Source organism: Oncorhynchus mykiss, chromosome 22, assembly GCF_013265735.2.
Source record: "Oncorhynchus mykiss isolate Arlee chromosome 22, USDA_OmykA_1.1, whole genome shotgun sequence".
Classification (NCBI taxonomy): Eukaryota; Metazoa; Chordata; class Actinopteri; order Salmoniformes; family Salmonidae; genus Oncorhynchus; species Oncorhynchus mykiss.
In genome coordinates, this window is record NC_048586.1 from 28,754,592 (window position 1) to 28,777,208 (window position 22,617).

General features: G+C 46.7%; 1 protein-coding gene across 3 annotated transcripts in view; it reads left to right on the plus strand.

Annotated features, from left to right (window-relative positions):
- Nucleotides 1–1,198: 1,198 nt before the first annotated feature.
- The window catches only part of epha6 (eph receptor A6), a 220,950-nt gene continuing 199,531 nt past the window's right edge, over nt 1,199–22,617 (plus strand). The window contains exon 1 of one of the 3 annotated variants that reach the window (XM_036959048.1): nt 1,199–2,010. In XM_036959048.1, the coding sequence (XP_036814943.1) occupies nt 1,932–2,010 (79 nt within the window). In that variant the 5' untranslated portion in view covers nt 1,199–1,931. The remainder of the gene's footprint in view (nt 2,011–22,617) is intronic. The other 2 variants (XR_005038811.1, XM_036959046.1) reach the window with 2 other exon arrangements.

A 22,617-nucleotide genomic window follows, 5' to 3' on the forward strand; every position in this document is an offset into this window, starting at 1 on the left:
TGGTTCTGAGATTAGTGGTTCTGAGTGATATTGTTTCCGATGGCTGATAGTTGAGTGGTTCTGACTGATGTCCCTTGGACTGATTGACTGGCCTCATGACAGGAGAGAGTGTTGCTTTGTTTAACCCCACGAAGCAAGGAGCAGTTTGCTAATTTACTCCACGAGGCATCCATCGTGATGGGATGAAGACCTTCTGTGGACTTGGCTGACATTGTTGCTGGCCGGAATGGCACTATTTTTTTGAAGAGCCACTGGATGGAAGTTGTCTGTAGGAACAGATTTAGGATGAGGGATCCCATGTGGCGCAGTCACTGCATCTCAGTGCTAGAGGCGTCACTACAGACCCTGGTTCGATTCCAGGCTGTATCACAACCAGCCGTGATTGGGAGTCCCATAGGGCAGCGCACAATTGGTCCAGCGTTGTTAGGGTAGGGCCGGGGTAGGCTGTCATTGTAAATACGATTTTTTTTCTTAACTAACTTGCCTAGTTAAATAAAATAAATAAATCGGATCAGCTCATCCACCACAAAGCTTAACATGAACCATTAGGGGGGAACACTAAACTGAACCTAGGTCTAGGGGCAACATACAGTCAATGTTTTCCAAATGAACAATCGGAATTATAAACTTGAAGTCACCTTCATCTTGAAGTCACTTTTACAGTACATTTACGGTAAACCTACATTAAATTAACCTACTGTGAAAATGAGTGGTCCGACCTTCTAAATTGATTTTGCAAATGTGAAAAGGTTGTAGGCCTAGGCATAGCTAATGTCGTTTAAAATGGGGGAATATATATATATAGCTTAGGCCTATCCTAAATGGCAAATACACACACACACACATATATATATATATATATATAAATATATATATAAATATATATATATATATATATATATATATATATATATATATATATAAATATATAAATATATATATATATATAAATATATATATATATATAAATATATAAATATATATATATATAAATATATATATATATATATATATATATAAATATATATATAAATATATATATATATATATATATATATGTGTGTGTGTGTGTGTATTTGCCATTTAGGATAGGCCTAAGGTCCACATTACATTGCATATTAAAATTCCTTCCACAAAGATAATTTGCAATCCAAGTCTACCTGGAATAGCAGTAACAACACTGGCCATCGATAATCTGAAGAAATGCTGATGCCCAGCTGGATAACACACAATTTGCTGGCTGCCATGCACACTGCCGTTGTGTTGTCAGCTAACACCCTCTAGCGCCGGGCGCCCTGCACAGATGCTGTCTTTCTCTCCACTCTGTCGTTAACGGGAGTTTTACCGTTGTCTGCTGCAGCAGTCAGTACATGCTGGCACGGAACGGGCTACAGAGGCACTACGCGTGCTCACACTGACCAACTGATACCGCGCCACTTGAAGTTCGGAACTTTCGGTCACGAACCACATCCTGGCGTCTTCTATTTCCCCCATGAAGGAATCACGCATGCACTTGGATGAAACTAGGAAATAAGATAATGCAGCTGATGAGAAATATTTGATTAGATGTCTAATTCACTGTCAACACAGTGAAATACAGTAGGCTCCGACGCGGAACGCAAAGTTTTCATGATCTAGTATTTAGTCGTTGAGCATTGCTATGAATACTGTGAGCCTACATTTAGTCTTGATGTTAGTTTCTGCCGCGGTGTGAACTTCACCAACCTTCCTCAGCTCTCCGCGGGTCATGCGACGGATTTCTTCCAGTACAGCCGTCTGTCAGCGCTTTCCAGCGGGGACTGGATGTGAGGAGGGTCTGGGGAGAGGAAAGACGCTTCGCTTGGAATCTAAAGGCACTTTGTGACCAGGTTTCTTCTCTTGGATAGTCTCCTGCTCGGCGCGGTGCTGGGCAGCCTGTGGATGGTACAGCAATGACATTAGGAGAAAAACTCTGCCTCGTTTTCCTCTTTCTGCGGATTGTCTTCACTCCTTCCAGCCACGGCAATCAAGGTGAGAGATTTTCTGCGCCTGACTTTGGAGAACACTTAAAAGTTTAATACTATCCTTAATTAGTTGACATATTTATTTATCGGATAAAAGCTGTCACACTTGTGAAACGTGTGTCGCATTTGCTTTCCTCACTCCACCCGCGCCAAAATGTAGCCAGAACACAGTAGCCTAAATCAAAGATTACAGATGATCAATAGCCTATATATACTTAATGTCAGCCTACATTAGGCACGGTCAATACATAAATCCGTAGCCCTACATTCTTCATCGAGACCAGCACGCGTGTTTTTCCAAATGCGTGTCTGCGTTTATAATAGCTTGAAAATAGCACGCAGTTTGATTTTGAATCAATGAACTGACGACTAATCAACCGTTCATCTTGTGTTGTAAAAAAGACTGGGAGGACCACAACCTAACCGTAAATAACGCACAGAGAGAGCCCTTTTGTTCTGCGCAACAGAGGCAGGCAGGACGGTGAGAAGTTGATAACCTGGGGTGGCAAATCAGTTAGGCTGCTTATGTACGTCCTTCAATTACAAGAACAATAAATATTTTCACATGAGATTCACAAATTGACAATACTTATCCAGTCAAAAATAAGCCCAGTTATTTGTAAAAGCAGTGGCTATGATTTAATTTAGTAGAGACTGAGGTTAAACATTTATTTGAGGCCATACTATACCTTGAAACTATACAGATTCCTTGGTCCAGGCAGATTGATTGTCTCAGGTGAATTGAGCCCTCAGCAGGCTTTTGGATCCCATTACTGTTCCATTCTGCTACACTGACCTGCTGCATTACTGCAAACCCAATATGAATCACACCATATAATGAAATCACCCTTTAGTTGCCTTTAGAGGTGAATCTATTTACTTTCTCTGTTGATATGATGTTGTCTTTGTCTCTGCTCAGCTGCTGAATGTGGTTATAGAAGCTCAGGTGTGTGTGTGTGTGTGCGTGTGCGCTATCCCTCAGGTTTAAAATAGTCCTATTGATTCCACAGGGACACAGGGATGTGGCCCCTAGGTTATATGTTATTGTTCTCCCAGTTCAATAAAAGGGAAACGACTCCCTCTTCACCCAGGCAGGTGCTACATAAAAGCCCCAGTGTGTGTTTGTGCTGCTGTCAAAGATTGAATGATGATTGAGTTGATGAGTGGTGTGTAAGCTTTCCAGTCAGCCCTATGGTGTCTCTCACATTGACTTCTGAGGTGTTGTATTAGGATGCTTCCAGCCTCTGTCCGTGCTGCTGAAACCATTTCTCTGCACTGTGTGGGGGTGGGTGTGCCTGAGTGGGGCTGTGTGTGTGTGTGTGTGTGTGTGGGTGGGTGTTTGGGTGTGCCTGAGTGGGGCTGTTTGGGTGTGCCTGAGTGGGGCTGTGTGTGTGTTTGGGTGTGCCTGGGTGGGGCTGTGTGGGTGTTTGGGTGTGCCTGAGAGGGGCTGTGTGTGTGTGTGGGTAGGTGTATTTGTGGCATCCAGATGGATGTGTGTTTCTCACCTGTTGTAGTTGGATTAGAGGCCTTAAGACATGTCACACTTCATCAGAATACAGTTCTACAATGTTGTTTTTACTCTGCTAGACAAACGTCATTATGCTTTTAAAACCCATGTGTCAAATGTTGTATATTGCTTTGAACCGGGTGAAGCCGAGCGCCGTAGATTGGGGATTTCACAGGCAGAATTGGGCTTGATGTCAGCTGAGAGGAGAACAATGAAAACCAATCAGTGTCCTCCTCCCTGGCTGGGAGAAGCTGAATGCAGCATGTCAGACAATCCCCCACACCAACACTGGTGTTCTGCAGGGATGTAAAGAGTTATCTTTGTTTTAACAGCTAGGCTGCCAAAAAACCAATACAGCGCCAGCAAAACTCCCACTGAAAGAACAATAACAGTGAGTACTGTATAGAGAAATCTGAAACTTGGCAGTGTTTGTGTAGTAGGGCTTAGTTAATAAGGATTGGCTAAATTAAATAAATTGCAGAGATTCTGAGAATAATTTCAGTCCACTGTTGTGCTATTGTTGTACAATGTCCCCAAACTAAAGTGTTGATCCTTTTAAATGAGGCAGGAGATTCCATGGTTCACTGGCTCCTGCTATGCTGCTGGGCCCAGACACCCCTCCAATCTCTCATTAAAACAAGACAAATATCCCCACAAGGACATTTAATTCCCATTTGATCTGATCTTATTTGAGCAGTTTGGTCTCCATAAGGACAGGTCTCCATCCCAAACTACTAAACACCTTGATAAAGTTGTGTTGTGCATTCATCAACAGCCTGTCTCAGTGGCGCCACCTGCAGCTGGCTCTGCATGGAATCAAGGCGGGAGATGGAAAACTAACTTAACATTGTCAGAAATAATTACCTCAATGGTAATGTTTGGATAGGGTATACCATAAACGGGTCTTAGATCTGTGATTAGGGTCGAGGTGTGATATGTGGTCTGGTAGTGAATGGGTAGATGGTCTGTTGATGGCTTCTCCTCTGTTTGACACACATACTGTACATTCCTCTTGTTCTAACACTAGACCATCCAACCCTGATGTGTCAGTGAACGGCCCTCTAATGAAAGGTTGCTACAAGTCTCTTTGTCCTGCCTGTGTCAAGCCTGTCGTGTAACTGTCATTCAGGGACAAACCGTGTTATGAAGCCTCTGCATTCTGCACACAATCTTTCTATTCTGGACAAATCTCAACTGTAACTGTCATCACTGTGAGTAACTGTCACTCACAGTGATGCTTCATCTGCTACTCTGTGGTAAATTCTCATTAAAAGACCTTAACGTATCTCATGGTGCTAATATCTGATCTAATTAGCTTCTACTTCTGACTTGCTTGGCCACAGTTCTGACATTAAGTTGTTAAATAGATCTCTGATTTATCTTGAAGGAGTAGGAGCAAAGTGGCTCCCGACCTCTCAGCTTGTCTGTACTGTAGATACTCCTCTTAGCTGTAGATACTCCTGTTAGCCTGTCTGTGTTGTAGATACTCCTGTTAGCTGTAGATACTCCTGTTAGCTGTAGATACTCCTGTTACCTGTTATACTCCTGTTAGCTGTATATACTCCTGTTAGCCTGTCTGTGCTGTAGATACTCCTGTCAGCTGTAGATACTCCTGTTAGCCTGTCTGTGTTGTAGATACTCCTGTCAGCTGTAGATACTCCTGTCAGCTGTAGATACTCCTGTTAGCCTGTCTGTGTTGTAGATACTCCTGTCAGCTGTAGATACTCATGCCAGCTGTAGATACTCCTGTCAGCTTGTCTGTGCTGTAGATCCTCCCGTCAGCTTGTCTGTGCTGTAGATACTCCTGTCAGCTTGTCTGTGCTGTAGATACTCCTGTCAGCTGTAGATACTCCTGTCAGCTTGTCTGTGCTGTAGATACTCCTGCCAGCTTGTCTGTGCTGTAGATACTCCTGTCAGCTGTAGATACTCCTGTCAGCTTGTCTGTGCTGTAGATACTCCTGCCAGCTTGTCTGTGCTGTAGATACTCCTGTCAGCTGTAGATACTCCTGTTAGCCTGTCTGTGTTGTAGATACTCCTGTCAGCTTGTCTGTGCTGTAGATACTCCTGTCAGCTTGTCTGTGCTGTAGATACTCCTGGCAGCTGTAGATACTCCTGTCAGCTTGTCTGTGCTGTAGATACTCCCGTCTGTGCTGTAGATACTCCCGCCAGCTTGTCTGTGCTGTAGATACTCCTGTCAGCTTGTCTGTGCTGTAGATACTCCTGTCAGCTTGTCTGTGCTGTAGATACTCCTGTCAGCTTGTCTGTGCTGTAGATACTCCTGTCAGCTTGTCTGTGCTGTAGATACTCCTGTCCGCTTGTCTATGCTGTAGATACTCCTGTCAGCTTGTCTGTGCTGTAGATACTCCCGTCAGCTGTAGATACTCCCGTCAGCTTGTCTGTGCTGTAGATGCTCCTGTCAGCTTGTCTGTGCTGTAGGTACTCCCGTCAGCTGTAGATACTCCCGTCAGCTCGTCTGTGCTGTAGATACTCCCGTCAGCTCGTCTGTGCTGTAGATACTCCCGTCAGCTTGTCTGTGCTGTAGATACTCCCGTCAGCTTGTCTGTGCTGTAGATACTCCTGTCAGCTTGTCTGTGCTGTAGATACTCCTGTCAGCTTGTCTGTGCTGTAGATAATACTCCTGTCAGCTTGTCTGTGCTGTAGATACTCCTGTCAGCTGTAGATAGTCCTGTCAGCTGTAGATACTCCTGTCAGCTCGTCTGTGCTGTAGATACTCCTGTCAGCTGTAGATACTCCTGTTAGCCTGTCTGTGTTGTAGATACTCCTGTCAGCTGTAGATACTCCTGTCAGCTTGTCTGTGCTGTAGATACTCCTGTCAGCTGTAGATACTCCTGTCAGCTTGTCTGTGCTGTAGATACTCCTGTCAGCTGTAGATACTCCTGTCAGCTCGTCTGTGCTGTAGATACTCCCGTCAGCTCTAGATACTCCTGTCAGCTTGTCTGTGCTGTAGATACTCCTGTCAGCTGTAGATACTCCTGTCAGCTTGTCTGTGCTGTAGATACTCCTGTCAGCTTGTCTGTGCTGTAGATACTCCTGTCAGCTTGTCTGTGCTGTAGATACTCCCGTCAGCTGTAGATACTCCCGTCAGCTTGTCTGTGCTGTAGATGCTCCCGTCAGCTGTAGATACTCCCGTCAGCTTGTCTGTGCTGTAGATGCTCCTGTCAGCTTGTCTGTGCTGTAGATACTCCCGTCAGCTGTAGATACTCCCGTCAGCTGTAGATACTCCCGTCAGCTCGTCTGTGCTGTAGATACTCCCGTCAGCTCGTCTGTGCTGTAGATACTCCCGTCAGCTCATCTGTGCTGTAGATACTCCTGTCAGCTGTAGATACTCCCGTCAGCTGTAGATACTCCTGTCAGCTTGTCTGTGCTGTAGATACTCCCGTCAGCTCGTCTGTGCTGTAGATACTCCCGTCAGCTCGTCTCTGCTGTAGATACTCCTGTCAGCTGTAGATACTCCCGTCAGCTGTAGATACTCCTGTCAGCTTGTCTGTGCTGTAGATACTCCCGTCAACTTGTCTGTGCTGTAGATACTCCTGTCAGCTTGTCTGTGCTGTAGATACTCCTGTCAGCTTGTCTGTGCTGTAGATACTCCTGTCAGCTGTAGATACTCCCGTCAGCTGTAGATACTCCCATCAGCTGTAGATACTCCTTTCAGCCTGTCTGTGCTGTAGATACTCCTGTCAGCTTGTCTGTGCTGTAGATACTCCTGTCAGCTGTGGATACTCCTGTCAGCTGTAGATACTCCCGTCAGCTGTAGATACTCCCATCAGCTGTAGATACTCCTGTCAGCCTGTCTGTGCTGTAGATACTCCTGTCAGCTCGTCTGTGCTGTAGATACTCCTGTCAGCTGTAGATACTCATGTCAGCTTGTCTGTGCTGTAGATACTCCTGTCAGCTGTAGATGCTCCTGACAGCTTGTCTGTGCTGTAGATACTCCTGTCAGCTTGTCTGTGCTGTAGATACTCCTGTCAGCTTGTCTGTGCTGTAGATACTCCTGTCAGCTGTAGATACTCCCGTCAGCTTGTCTGTGCTGTAGATACTCCTGTCAGCTGTAGATACTCCTGTCAGCTTGTCTGTGCTGTAGATACTCCTGTCAGCTCGTCTGTGCTGTAGATACTCCTGTCAGCTGTAGATACTCCTGTCAGCTTGTCTGTGCTGTAGATACTCCTGGCAGCTCGTCTGTGCTGTAAATACTCCTGTCAGCTCGTCTGTGCTGTAGATACTCCTGTCAGCTCGTCTGTGCTGTAGATACTCCTGTCAGCTTGTCTGTGCTGTAGATACTCCCGTCAGCTTGTCTGTGCTGTAGATACTCCTGTCAGCTGTAGATACTCCTGTCAGCTTGTCTGTGCTGTAGATACTCCTGTCAGCTGTAGATACTCCTGTCAGCTGTAGATACTCCTGTCAGCTTGTCTGTGCTGTAGATACTCCTGTCAGCTGTAGATACTCCTGTCAGCTGTAGATACTCCTGTCAGCTGTAGATACTCCTGTCAGCTGTAGATACTCCCGTCAACTTGTCTGTGCTGTAGATACTCCTGTCAGCTGTAGATACTCCTGTCAGCTGTAGATACTCCTGTCAGCTGTAGATACTCCTGTCAGCTGTAGTTACTTCTGTCAGCTGTAGATACTCCTGTCAGCTTGTCTGTGCTGTAGATACTCCTGTCAGCTTGTCTGTGCTGTAGATACTCCTGTCAGCTGTAGATACTCCCGTCAGCTGTAGATACTCCTGTCAGCTTGTCTGTGCTGTAGATACTCCTGTCAGCTTGTCTGTGCTGTAGATACTCCTGTCAGCTTGTCTGTGCTGTAGATACTCCTGTCAGCTGTAGATACTCCCGTCAGCTTGTCTGTGCTGTAGATACTCCTGTCAGCTGTAGATAATCCCGTCAACTTGTCTGTGTTGTAGATACTCGTGTCAGCTTGTCTGTGCTGTAGATACTCCTGTCAGCTTGTCTGTGCTGTAGATACTCCTGTCAGCTTGTCTGTGCTGTAGATACTCCTGTCAGCTTGTCTGTGCTGTAGATACTCGTGTCAGCTTGTCTGTGCTGTAGACTCTCCTGTCAGCTGTAGATCCTCCTGTCAGCTGTAGATCCTCCTGTCAGCTGTAGATACTCCTGTCAGCTGTAAATACGCCTGTCAGCTGTAAATACTCCTGTCAGCTGTAAATACTCCTGTCAGCTGTAAATACTCCTGTCAGCTGTAGATACTCCTGTCAGCTTGTCTGTGCTGTGGATACTCCTGTCAGCTTGTCTGTGCTGTAGATACTCCTGTCAGCTGTAGATACTCCTGTCAGCTGTAGATACTCCCGTCAACTTGTCTGTGCTGTAGATACTCCTGTCAGCTGTAGATACTTCTGTCAGCTGTAGATACTTCTGTCAGCTTGTCTGTGCTGTAGATACTCCTGTCAGCTGTAGATACTCCCGTCAGCTGTAGATACTCCTGTCAGCTTGTCTGTGCTGTAGATACTCCTGTCAGCTTGTCTGTGCTGTAGATACTCCTGTCAGCTTGTCTGTGCTGTAGATACTCCTGTCAGCTGTAGATACTCCTGTCAGCTTGTCTGTGCTGTAGATTCTCCTGTCAGCTGTAGATAATCCCGTCAGCTTGTCAGTGCTGTAGATACTCCTGTCAGCTTGTCTGTGCTGTAGATACTCCTGTCAGCTTGTCTGTGCTGTAGATACTCCTGTCAGCTTGTCTGTGCTGTAGATACTCCTGTCAGCTTGTCTGTGCTGTAGATACTCCTGTCAGCTTGTCTGTGCTGTAGATACTCCTGCCAGCTTGTCTCTGCTGTATATACTCCTGTCATCTGTAGATAATCCTGTCAGCTTGTCTGTGCTGTCGATACTCCTGTCAGCTTGTCTGTGCTGTAGATACTCCTGTCAGCTTGTCTGTGCTGTAGATACTCCTGTCAGCTGTAGATACTCCTGTCAGCTGTAAATACTCCTGTCAGTTGTAAATACTCCTGTCAGCTTGTCTGTGCTGTAGATACTCCTGTCAGCTGTAAATACTCCTGTCAGCTGTAAATACTCCTGTCAGCTTATCTGTGCTGTAGATACTCCTGTCAGCTGTAGATACTCCTGTCAGCTTGTCTGTGCTGTAGATACTCCTGTCAGCTGTAGATAATCCTGTCAGCTTGTCTGTGCTGTAGATACTCCTGTCAGCTGTAGATACTCCTGTCAGCTGTAGATACTCCTGTCAGCTGTCTGTGCTGTAGATACTCCTGTCAGCTGTAGATACTCCCGTCAGCTTGTCTGTGCTGTAGATACTCCTGTCAGCTGTAGATAATCCCGTCAACTTGTCTGTGTTGTAGATACTCGTGTCAGCTTGTCTGTGCTGTAGATACTCCTGTCAGCTTGTCTGTGCTGTAGATACTCCTGTCAGCTTGTCTGTGCTGTAGATACTCCTGTCAGCTTGTCTGTGCTGTAGATACTCGTGTCAGCTTGTCTGTGCTGTAGACTCTCCTGTCAGCTGTAGATCCTCCTGTCAGCTGTAGATACTCCTGTCAGCTGTAGATACTCCTGTCAGCTGTAAATACGCCTCTCAGCTGTAAATACTCCTGTCAGCTGTAAATACTCCTGTCAGCTGTAAATACTCCTGTCAGCTGTAGATACTCCTGTCAGCTTGTCTGTGCTGTGGATACTCCTGTCAGCTTGTCTGTGCTGTAGATACTCCTGTCAGCTGTAGATACTCCTGTCAGCTGTAGATACTCCCGTCAACTTGTCTGTGCTGTAGATACTCCTGTCAGCTGTAGATACTTCTGTCAGCTGTAGATACTTCTGTCAGCTTGTCTGTGCTGTAGATACTCCTGTCAGCTGTAGATACTCCCGTCAGCTGTAGATACTCCTGTCAGCTTGTCTGTGCTGTAGATACTCCTGTCAGCTTGTCTGTGCTGTAGATACTCCTGTCAGCTTGTCTGTGCTGTAGATACTCCTGTCAGCTGTAGATACTCCTGTCAGCTTGTCTGTGCTGTAGATTCTCCTGTCAGCTGTAGATAATCCCGTCAGCTTGTCTGTGCTGTAGATACTCCTGTCAGCTTGTCTGTGCTGTAGATACTCCTGTCAGCTTGTCTGTGCTGTAGATACTCCTGTCAGCTTGTCTGTGCTGTAGCTACTCCTGTCAGCTTGTCTGTGCTGTAGATACTCCTGTCAGCTTGTCTGTGCTGCAGATACTCCTGTCAGCTTGTCTCTGCTGTAGATACTCCTGTCATCTGTAGATAATCCTGTCAGCTTGTCTGTGCTGTCGATACTCCTGTCAGCTTGTCTGTGCTGTAGATACTCCTGTCAGCTTGTCTGTGCTGTAGATACTCCTGTCAGCTGTAGATACTCCTGTCAGCTGTAAATACTCCTGTCAGTTGTAAATACTCCTGTCAGCTTGTCTGTGCTGTAGATACTCCTGTCAGCTGTAAATACTCCTGTCAGCTGTAAATACTCCTGTCAGCTTATCTGTGCTGTAGATACTCCTGTCAGCTGTAGATACTCCTGTCAGCTTGTCTGTGCTGTAGATACTCCTGTCAGCTGTAGATAATCCTGTCAGCTTGTCTGTGCTGTAGATACTCCTGTCAGCTGTAGATACTCCTGTCAGCTGTAGATACTCCTGTCAGCTTGTCTGTGCTGTAGATACCCCTGTCAGCTGTAGATACTCCCGTCATCTTGTCTGTGCTGTAGATACTCCTGTCAGCTTGTCTGTGCTGTAGATACTCCTGTCAGCTTGTCTGTGCTGTAGATACTCCTGTCAGCTGTAGATACTTCTGTCAGCTGTAGATACTTCTGTCAGCTTGTCTGTGCTGTAGATACTCCCGTCAGCTGTAGATACTCCCGTCAGCTGTAGATACTCCTGTCAGCTTGTTTGTGCTGTCGATACTCCTGTCAGCTTGTCTGTGCTGTAGATACTCCTGTCAGCTTGTCTGTGCTGTAGATACTCCTGTCAGCTTGTCTGTGCTGTAGATACTCCTGTCAGCTTGTCTGTGCTGTAGATACTCCTGTCAGCTGTAGATACTCCTGTCAGCTTGTCTGTGCTGTAGATACTCCTGTCAGCTGTAGATACTCCCGTCAACTTGTCTGTGCTGTAGATACTCCCGTCAACTTGTCTGTGCTGTAGATACTCCTGTCAGCTTGTCTGTGCTGTAGATACTCCTGTCAGCTGTAGATACTCCCGTCAACTTGTCTGTGCTGTAGATACTCCTGTCAGCTTGTCTGTGCTGTAGATACTCCTGTCAGCTTGTCTGTGCTGTAGATACTCCTGTCAGCTTGTCTGTGCTGTAGACTCTCCTGTCAGCTTGTCTGTGCTGTAGATACTCCTGTCAGCTTGTCTGTGCTGTAGATACTCCTGTCAGCTTGTCTGTGCTGTAGATACTCCTGTCAGCTTGTCTGTGCTGTAGATACTCCTGTCAGCTTGTCTGTGCTGTAGATACTCCTGTCAGCTTGTCTGTGCTGTAGATACTCCTGTCAGCTTGTCTCTGCTGTAGATACTCCTGTCATCTGTAGATAATCCTGTCAGCTTGTCTGTGCTGTCGATACTCCTGTCAGCTTGTCTGTGCTGTAGATACTCCTGTCAGCTGTAGATACTCCTGTCAGCTGTAGATACTCCCGTCAACTTGTCTGTGCTGTAGATACTCCTGTCAGCTGTAGATACTTCTGTCAGCTGTAGATACTTCTGTCAGCTTGTCTGTGCTGTAGATACTCCTGTCAGCTGTAGATACTCCCGTCAGCTGTAGATACTCCTGTCAGCTTGTCTGTGCTGTAGATACTCCTGTCAGCTTGTCTGTGCTGTAGATACTCCTGTCAGCTTGTCTGTGCTGTAGATACTCCTGTCAGCTGTAGATACTCCTGTCAGCTTGTCTGTGCTGTAGATTCTCCTGTCAGCTGTAGATAATCCCGTCAGCTTGTCTGTGCTGTAGATACTCCTGTCAGCTTGTCTGTGCTGTAGATACTCCTGTCAGCTTGTCTGTGCTGTAGATACTCCTGTCAGCTTGTCTGTGCTGTAGATACTCCTGTCAGCTTGTCTGTGCTGTAGATACTCCTGTCAGCTTGTCTCTGCTGTAGATACTCCTGTCATCTGTAGATAATCCTGTCAGCTTGTCTGTGCTGTCGATACTCCTGTCAGCTTGTCTGTGCTGTAGATACTCCTGTCAGCTTGTCTGTGCTGTAGATACTCCTGTCAGCTGTAGATAATCCTGTCAGCTTGTCTGTGCTGTAGATACTCCTGTCAGCTGTAGATACTCCTGTCAGCTGTAAATACTCCTGTCAGCTGTAAATACTTCTGTCAGCTTGTCTGTGCTGTAGATACTCCTGTCAGCTGTAAATACTCCTGTCAGCTGTAAATACTCCTGTCAGCTTATCTGTGCTGTAGATACTCCTGTCAGCTGTAGATACTCCTGTCAGCTTGTCTGTGCTGTAGATACTCCTGTCAGCTGTAGATAATCCTGTCAGCTTGTCTGTGCTGTAGATACTCCTGTCAGCTTGTCTGTGCTGTAGATACTCCTGTCAGCTGTAGATACTCCCGTCAACTTGTCTGTGCTGTAGATACTCCTGTCAGCTTGTCTGTGCTGTAGATACTCCTGTCAGCTTGTCTGTGCTGTAGACTCTCCTGTCAGCTTGTCTGTGCTGTAGATACTCCTGTCAGCTTGTCTGTGCTGTAGATACTCCTGTCAGCTTGTCTGTGCTGTAGATACTCCTGTCAGCTTGTCTGTGCTGTAGATACTCCTGTCAGCTTGTCTCTGCTGTAGATACTCCTGTCATCTGTAGATAATCCTGTCAGCTTGTCTGTGCTGTCGATACTCCTGTCAGCTTGTCTGTGCTGTAGATACTCCTGTCAGCTTGTCTGTGCTGTAGATACTCCTGTCAGCTGTAGATACTCCTGTCAGCTTGTCTGTGCTGTAGATACTCCTGTCAGCTGTAGATACTCCCGTCAACTTGTCTGTGCTGTAGATACTCCTGTCAGCTTGTCTGTGCTGTAGATACTCCTGTCAGCTTGTCTGTGCTGTAGACTCTCCTGTCAGCTTGTCTGTGCTGTAGATACTCCTGTCAGCTTGTCTGTGCTGTAGATACTCCTGTCAGCTGTAGATACTCCCGTCAACTTGTCTGTGCTGTAGATACTCCTGTCAGCTTGTCTGTGCTGTAGATACTCCTGTCAGCTTGTCTGTGCTGTAGACTCTCCTGTCAGCTTGTCTGTGCTGTAGATACTCCTGTCAGCTTGTCTGTGCTGTAGATACTCCTGTCAGCTTGTCTGTGCTGTAGATACTCCTGTCAGCTTGTCTGTGCTGTAGATACTCCTGTCAGCTTGTCTCTGCTGTAGATACTCCTGTCATCTGTAGATAATCCTGTCAGCTTGTCTGTGCTGTCGATACTCCTGTCAGCTTGTCTGTGCTGTAGATACTCCTGTCAGCTTGTCTGTGCTGTAGATACTCCTGTCAGCTGTAGATAATCCTGTCAGCTTGTCTGTGCTGTAGATACTCCTGTCAGCTGTAGATACTCCTGTCAGCTGTAAATACTCCTGTCAGCTGTAAATACTCCTGTCAGCTTGTCTGTGCTGTAGATACTCCTGTCAGCTGTAAATACTCCTGTCAGCTGTAAATACTCCTGTCAGCTTGTCTGTGCTGTAGATACTCCTGTCAGCTGTAGATACTCCTGTCAGCTTGTCTGTGCTGTAGATACTCCTGTCAGCTGTAGATAATCCTGTCAGCTTGTCTGTGCTGTAGATACTCCTGTCAGCTGTAGATACTCCTGTCAGCTGTAGATACTCCTGTCAGCTGTAGATACTCCTGTCAGCTTGTCTGTGCTGTAGATACTCCTGTCAGCTGTAGATACTCCCGTCAACTTGTCTGTGCTGTAGATACTCCCGTCAGCTGTAGATACTCCTGTCAGCTTGTTTGTGCTGTCGATACTCCTGTCAGCTTGTCTGTGCTGTAGATACTCCTGTCAGCTTGTCTGTGCTGTAGATACTCCTGTCAGCTTGTCTGTGCTGTAGATACTCCTGTCAGCTTGTCTGTGCTGTAGATACTCCTGTCAGCTTGTCTGTGCTGTAGATACTCCTGTCAGCTTGTCTGTGCTGTAGATACTCCTGTCAGCTTGTCTGTGCTGTAGATACTCCTGTCAGCTTGTCTCTGCTGTAGATACTCCTGTCATCTGTAGATAATCCTGTCAGCTTGTCTGTGCTGTCGATACTCCTGTCAGCTTGTCTGTGCTGTAGATACTCCTGTCAGCTTGTCTGTGCTGTAGATACTCCTGTCAGCTGTAGATAATCCTGTCAGCTTGTCTGTGCTGTAGATACTCCTGTCAGCTGTAGATACTCCTGTCAGCTGTAAATACTCCTGTCAGCTGTAAATACTCCTGTCAGCTTGTCTGTGCTGTAGATACTCCTGTCAGCTGTAAATACTCCTGTCAGCTGTAAATACTCCTGTCAGCTTATCTGTGCTGTAGATACTCCTGTCAGCTGTAGATACTCCTGTCAGCTTGTCTGTGCTGTAGATACTCCTGTCAGCTGTAGATAATCCTGTCAGCTTGTCTGTGCTGTAGATACTCCTGTCAGCTTGTCTGTGCTGTAGACTCTCCTGTCAGCTTGTCTGTGCTGTAGATACTCCTGTCAGCTTGTCTGTGCTGTAGATACTCCTGTCAGCTTGTCTGTGCTGTAGATACTCCTGTCAGCTTGTCTGTGCTGTAGATACTCCTGTCAGCTTGTCTGTGCTGTAGATACTCCTGTCAGCTTGTCTGTGCTGTAGATACTCCTGTCAGCTTGTCTGTGCTGTAGATACTCCTGTCAGCTTGTCTCTGCTGTAGATACTCCTGTCATCTGTAGATAATCCTGTCAGCTTGTCTGTGCTGTCGATACTCCTGTCAGCTTGTCTGTGCTGTAGATACTCCTGTCAGCTTGTCTGTGCTGTAGATACTCCTGTCAGCTGTAGATAATCCTGTCAGCTTGTCTGTGCTGTAGATACTCCTGTCAGCTGTAGATACTCCTGTCAGCTGTAAATACTCCTGTCAGCTGTAAATACTCCTGTCAGCTTGTCTGTGCTGTAGATACTCCTGTCAGCTGTAAATACTCCTGTCAGCTGTAAATACTCCTGTCAGCTTATCTGTGCTGTAGATACTCCTGTCAGCTGTAGATACTCCTGTCAGCTTGTCTGTGCTGTAGATACTCCTGTCAGCTGTAGATAATCCTGTCAGCTTGTCTGTGCTGTAGATACTCCTGTCAGCTGTAGATACTCCTGTCAGCTGTAGATACTCCTGTCAGCTGTAGATACTCCTGTCAGCTTGTCTGTGCTGTAGATACTCCTGTCAGCTGTAGATACTCCCGTCAACTTGTCTGTGCTGTAGATACTCCTGTCAGCTTGTCTATGCTGTAGATACTCCTGTCAGCTTGTCTGTGCTGTAGATACTCCTGTCAGCTGTAGATACTTCTGTCAGCTGTAGATACTTCTGTCAGCTTGTCTGTGCTGTAGATACTCCTGTCAGCTGTAGATACTCCCGTCAGCTGTAGATACTCCTGTCAGCTTGTTTGTGCTGTCGATACTCCTGTCAGCTTGTCTGTGCTGTAGATACTCCTGTCAGCTTGTCTGTGCTGTAGATACTCCTGTCAGCTTGTCTGTGCTGTAGATACTCCTGTCAGCTTGTCTGTGCTGTAGATACTCCTGTCAGCTGTAGATACTCCCGTCAACTTGTCTGTGCTGTAGATACTCCTGTCAGCTGTAGATACTCCCGTCAACTTGTCTGTGCTGTAGATACTCCTGTCAGCTTGTCTGTGCTGTAGATACTCCTGTCAGCTTGTCTGTGCTGTAGACTCTCCTGTCAGCTTGTCTGTGCTGTAGATACTCCTGTCAGCTTGTCTGTGCTGTAGATACTCCTGTCAGCTGTAGATACTCCCGTCAACTTGTCTGTGCTGTAGATACTCCTGTCAGCTTGTCTGTGCTGTAGATACTCCTGTCAGCTGTAGATACTCCCGTCAACTTGTCTGTGCTGTAGATACTCCCGTCAGCTGTAGATACTCCTGTCAGCTTGTTTGTGCTGTCGATACTCCTGTCAGCTTGTCTGTGCTGTAGATACTCCTGTCAGCTTGTCTGTGCTGTAGATACTCCTGTCAGCTTGTCTGTGCTGTAGATACTCCTGTCAGCTGTAGATACTCCTGTCAGCTTGTCTGTGCTGTAGATACTCCTGTCAGCTGTAGATACTCCCGTCAACTTGTCTGTGCTGTAGATACTCCTGTCAGCTTGTCTGTGCTGTAGATACTCCTGTCAGCTTGTCTGTGCTGTAGATACTCCTGTCAGCTTGTCTGTGCTGTAGACTCTCCTGTCAGCTTGTCTGTGCTGTAGATACTCCTGTCAGCTTGTCTGTGCTGTAGATACTCCTGTCAGCTGTAGATACTCCCGTCAACTTGTCTGTGCTGTAGATACTCCTGTCAGCTTGTCTGTGCTGTAGATACTCCTGTCAGCTTGTCTGTGCTGTAGACTCTCCTGTCAGCTTGTCTGTGCTGTAGATACTCCTGTCAGCTTGTCTGTGCTGTAGACTCTCCTGTCAGCTTGTCTGTGCTGTAGATACTCCTGTCAGCTTGTCTGTGCTGTAGATACTCCTGTCAGCTTGTCTGTGCTGTAGATACTCCTGTCAGCTTGTCTGTGCTGTAGATACTCCTGTCAGCTTGTCTCTGCTGTAGATACTCCTGTCATCTGTAGATAATCCTGTCAGCTTGTCTGTGCTGTCGATACTCCTGTCAGCTTGTCTGTGCTGTAGATACTCCTGTCAGCTTGTCTGTGCTGTAGATACTCCTGTCAGTTGTAGATAATCCTGTCAGCTTGTCTGTGCTGTAGATACTCCTGTCAGCTGTAGATACTCCTGTCAGCTGTAAATACTCCTGTCAGCTGTAAATACTCCTGTCAGCTTGTCTGTGCTGTAGATACTCCTGTCAGCTGTAAATACTCCTGTCAGCTGTAAATACTCCTGTCAGCTTATCTGTGCTGTAGATACTCCTGTCAGCTGTAGATACTCCTGTCAGCTTGTCTGTGCTGTAGATACTCCTGTCAGCTGTAGATAATCCTGTCAGCTTGTCTGTGCTGTAGATACTCCTGTCAGCTGTAGATACTCCTGTCAGCTGTAGATACTCCTGTCAGCTGTAGATACTCCTGTCAGCTTGTCTGTGCTGTAGATACTCCTGTCAGCTGTAGATACTCCCGTCAACTTGTCTGTGCTGTAGATACTCCTGTCAGCTTGTCTATGCTGTAGATACTCCTGTCAGCTTGTCTGTGCTGTAGATACTTCTGTCAGCTGTAGATACTTCTGTCAGCTGTAGATACTTCTGTCAGCTTGTCTGTGCTGTAGATACTCCTGTCAGCTGTAGATACTCCCGTCAGCTGTAGATACTCCTGTCAGCTTGTTTGTGCTGTCGATACTCCTGTCAGCTTGTCTGTGCTGTAGATACTCCTGTCAGCTTGTCTGTGCTGTAGATACTCCTGTCAGCTTGTCTGTGCTGTAGATACTCCTGTCAGCTTGTCTGTGCTGTAGATACTCCTGTCAGCTGTAGATACTCCCGTCAACTTGTCTGTGCTGTAGATACTCCTGTCAGCTGTAGATACTCCCGTCAACTTGTCTGTGCTGTAGATACTCCTGTCAGCTTGTCTGTGCTGTAGATACTCCTGTCAGCTTGTCTGTGCTGTAGACTCTCCTGTCAGCTTGTCTGTGCTGTAGACTCTCCTGTCAGCTTGTCTGTGTTGTAGATACTCCTGTCAGCTTGTCTGTGCTATAGATACTCCTGTCAGCTGTAGATACTCCCGTCAACTTGTCTGTGCTGTAGATACTCCTGTCAGCTTGTCTGTGCTGTAGATACTCCTGTCAGCTTGTCTGTGCTGTAGACTCTCCTGTCAGCTTGTCTGTGCTGTAGATACTCCTGTCAGCTTGTCTGTGCTGTAGACTCTCCTGTCAGCTTGTCTGTGCTGTAGATACTCCTGACAGCTTGTCTGTGCTGTAGATACTCCTGTCAGCTGTAGATCCTCCTGTCAGCTGTAGATACTCCTGTCAGCTGTAGATCCTCCTGTCAGCTGTAGATACTCCTGTCAGCTTGTCTGTGCTGTAGATACTCCTGTCAGCTTGTCTGTGCTGTAGATACTCCTGTCAGCTGTAGATACTCCCGTCAACTTGTCTGTGCTGTAGATACTCCTGTCAGCTTGTCTGTGCTGTAGATACTCCTGTCAGCTTGTCTGTGCTGTAGATTCTCCTGTCAGCTTGTCTGTGCTGTAGATACTCCTGTCAGCTTGTCTGTGCTGTAGATTCTCCTGTCAGCTTGTCTGTGTTGTAGATACTCCTGTCAGCTTGTCTGTGCTGTAGATACTCCTGTCAGCTTGTCTGTGCTGTAGATACTCCTGTCAGCTGTAGATACTCCTGTCAGCTTGTCTGTGCTGTAGACTCTCCTGTCAGCTGTAGATACTCCTGTCAGCTGTAGATACTCCTGTCAGCTGTAGATACTCCTGTCAGCTGTAGATACTCCTGTCAGCTGTAAATACTCCTGTCAGCTTGTCTGTGCTGTAGATACTCCTGTCAGCTCGTCTGTTCTGTAGATACTCCTGTCAGCTTGTCTGTGCTACGGATACTCCTGTCAGCTTGTCTGTGCTGTAGATACTCCCGTCAGTTTGTCTGTGCTGTAGATACTCCTGTCAACTTGTCTATGCTGTAGATACTCCTGTCAGCTGTAGATACTCCTGTCAGCTTGTCTGTGCTGTAGATACTCCTGTCAGCTGTAGATACTCCTGTCAGCTTGTCTGTGCTGTAGATACTCCTGTCAGCTTGTCTGTGCTGTAGATACTCCTGTCAGCTTGTCTCTGCTGTAGATACTCCTGTCATCTGTAGATAATCCTGTCAGCTTGTCTGTGCTGTCGATACTCCTGTCAGCTTGTCTGTGCTGTAGATACTCCTGTCAGCTTGTCTGTGCTGTAGATACTCCTGTCAGCTGTAGATAATCCTGTCAGCTTGTCTGTGCTGTAGATACTCCTGTCAGCTGTAGATACTCCTGTCAGCTGTAAATACTCCTGTCAGCTGTAAATACTCCTGTCAGCTTGTCTGTGCTGTAGATACTCCTGTCAGCTGTAAATACTCCTGTCAGCTGTAAATACTCCTGTCAGCTTGTCTGTGCTGTAGATACTCCTGTCAGCTGTAGATACTCCTGTCAGCTTGTCTGTGCTGTAGATACTCCTGTCAGCTGTAGATAATCCTGTCAGCTTGTCTGTGCTGTAGATACTCCTGTCAGCTGTAGATACTCCTGTCAGCTGTAGATACTCCTGTCAGCTGTAGATACTCCTGTCAGCTTGTCTGTGCTGTAGATACTCCTGTCAGCTGTAGATACTCCCGTCAACTTGTCTGTGCTGTAGATACTCCCGTCAGCTGTAGATACTCCTGTCAGCTTGTTTGTGCTGTCGATACTCCTGTCAGCTTGTCTGTGCTGTAGATACTCCTGTCAGCTTGTCTGTGCTGTAGATACTCCTGTCAGCTTGTCTGTGCTGTAGATACTCCTGTCAGCTGTAGATACTCCTGTCAGCTTGTCTGTGCTGTAGATACTCCTGTCAGCTGTAGATACTCCCGTCAACTTGTCTGTGCTGTAGATACTCCTGTCAGCTTGTCTGTGCTGTAGATACTCCTGTCAGCTTGTCTGTGCTGTAGACTCTCCTGTCAGCTTGTCTGTGCTGTAGATACTCCTGTCAGCTTGTCTGTGCTGTAGATACTCCTGTCAGCTTGTCTGTGCTGTAGATACTCCTGTCAGCTTGTCTGTGCTGTAGATACTCCTGTCAGCTTGTCTGTGCTGTAGATACTCCTGTCAGCTTGTCTGTGCTGTAGATACTCCTGTCAGCTTGTCTCTGCTGTAGATACTCCTGTCATCTGTAGATAATCCTGTCAGCTTGTCTGTGCTGTCGATACTCCTGTCAGCTTGTCTGTGCTGTAGATACTCCTGTCAGCTTGTCTGTGCTGTAGATACTCCTGTCAGCTGTAGATAATCCTGTCAGCTTGTCTGTGCTGTAGATACTCCTGTCAGCTGTAGATACTCCTGTCAGCTGTAAATACTCCTGTCAGCTGTAAATACTCCTGTCAGCTTGTCTGTGCTGTAGATACTCCTGTCAGCTGTAAATACTCCTGTCAGCTGTAAATACTCCTGTCAGCTTATCTGTGCTGTAGATACTCCTGTCAGCTGTAGATACTCCTGTCAGCTTGTCTGTGCTGTAGATACTCCTGTCAGCTGTAGATAATCCTGTCAGCTTGTCTGTGCTGTAGATACTCCTGTCAGCTTGTCTGTGCTGTAGACTCTCCTGTCAGCTTGTCTGTGCTGTAGATACTCCTGTCAGCTTGTCTGTGCTGTAGATACTCCTGTCAGCTTGTCTGTGCTGTAGATACTCCTGTCAGCTTGTCTGTGCTGTAGATACTCCTGTCAGCTTGTCTGTGCTGTAGATACTCCTGTCAGCTTGTCTGTGCTGTAGATACTCCTGTCAGCTTGTCTGTGCTGTAGATACTCCTGTCAGCTTGTCTCTGCTGTAGATACTCCTGTCATCTGTAGATAATCCTGTCAGCTTGTCTGTGCTGTCGATACTCCTGTCAGCTTGTCTGTGCTGTAGATACTCCTGTCAGCTTGTCTGTGCTGTAGATACTCCTGTCAGCTGTAGATAATCCTGTCAGCTTGTCTGTGCTGTAGATACTCCTGTCAGCTGTAGATACTCCTGTCAGCTGTAAATACTCCTGTCAGCTGTAAATACTCCTGTCAGCTTGTCTGTGCTGTAGATACTCCTGTCAGCTGTAAATACTCCTGTCAGCTGTAAATACTCCTGTCAGCTTATCTGTGCTGTAGATACTCCTGTCAGCTGTAGATACTCCTGTCAGCTTGTCTGTGCTGTAGATACTCCTGTCAGCTGTAGATAATCCTGTCAGCTTGTCTGTGCTGTAGATACTCCTGTCAGCTGTAGATACTCCTGTCAGCTGTAGATACTCCTGTCAGCTGTAGATACTCCTGTCAGCTTGTCTGTGCTGTAGATACTCCTGTCAGCTGTAGATACTCCCGTCAACTTGTCTGTGCTGTAGATACTCCTGTCAGCTTGTCTATGCTGTAGATACTCCTGTCAGCTTGTCTGTGCTGTAGATACTCCTGTCAGCTGTAGATACTTCTGTCAGCTGTAGATACTTCTGTCAGCTTGTCTGTGCTGTAGATACTCCTGTCAGCTGTAGATACTCCCGTCAGCTGTAGATACTCCTGTCAGCTTGTTTGTGCTGTCGATACTCCTGTCAGCTTGTCTGTGCTGTAGATACTCCTGTCAGCTTGTCTGTGCTGTAGATACTCCTGTCAGCTTGTCTGTGCTGTAGATACTCCTGTCAGCTTGTCTGTGCTGTAGATACTCCTGTCAGCTGTAGATACTCCCGTCAACTTGTCTGTGCTGTAGATACTCCTGTCAGCTGTAGATACTCCCGTCAACTTGTCTGTGCTGTAGATACTCCTGTCAGCTTGTCTGTGCTGTAGATACTCCTGTCAGCTTGTCTGTGCTGTAGACTCTCCTGTCAGCTTGTCTGTGCTGTAGATACTCCTGTCAGCTTGTCTGTGCTGTAGATACTCCTGTCAGCTGTAGATACTCCCGTCAACTTGTCTGTGCTGTAGATACTCCTGTCAGCTTGTCTGTGCTGTAGATACTCCTGTCAGCTGTAGATACTCCCGTCAACTTGTCTGTGCTGTAGATACTCCCGTCAGCTGTAGATACTCCTGTCAGCTTGTTTGTGCTGTCGATACTCCTGTCAGCTTGTCTGTGCTGTAGATACTCCTGTCAGCTTGTCTGTGCTGTAGATACTCCTGTCAGCTTGTCTGTGCTGTAGATACTCCTGTCAGCTGTAGATACTCCTGTCAGCTTGTCTGTGCTGTAGATACTCCTGTCAGCTGTAGATACTCCCGTCAACTTGTCTGTGCTGTAGATACTCCTGTCAGCTTGTCTGTGCTGTAGATACTCCTGTCAGCTTGTCTGTGCTGTAGATACTCCTGTCAGCTTGTCTGTGCTGTAGACTCTCCTGTCAGCTTGTCTGTGCTGTAGATACTCCTGTCAGCTTGTCTGTGCTGTAGATACTCCTGTCAGCTGTAGATACTCCCGTCAACTTGTCTGTG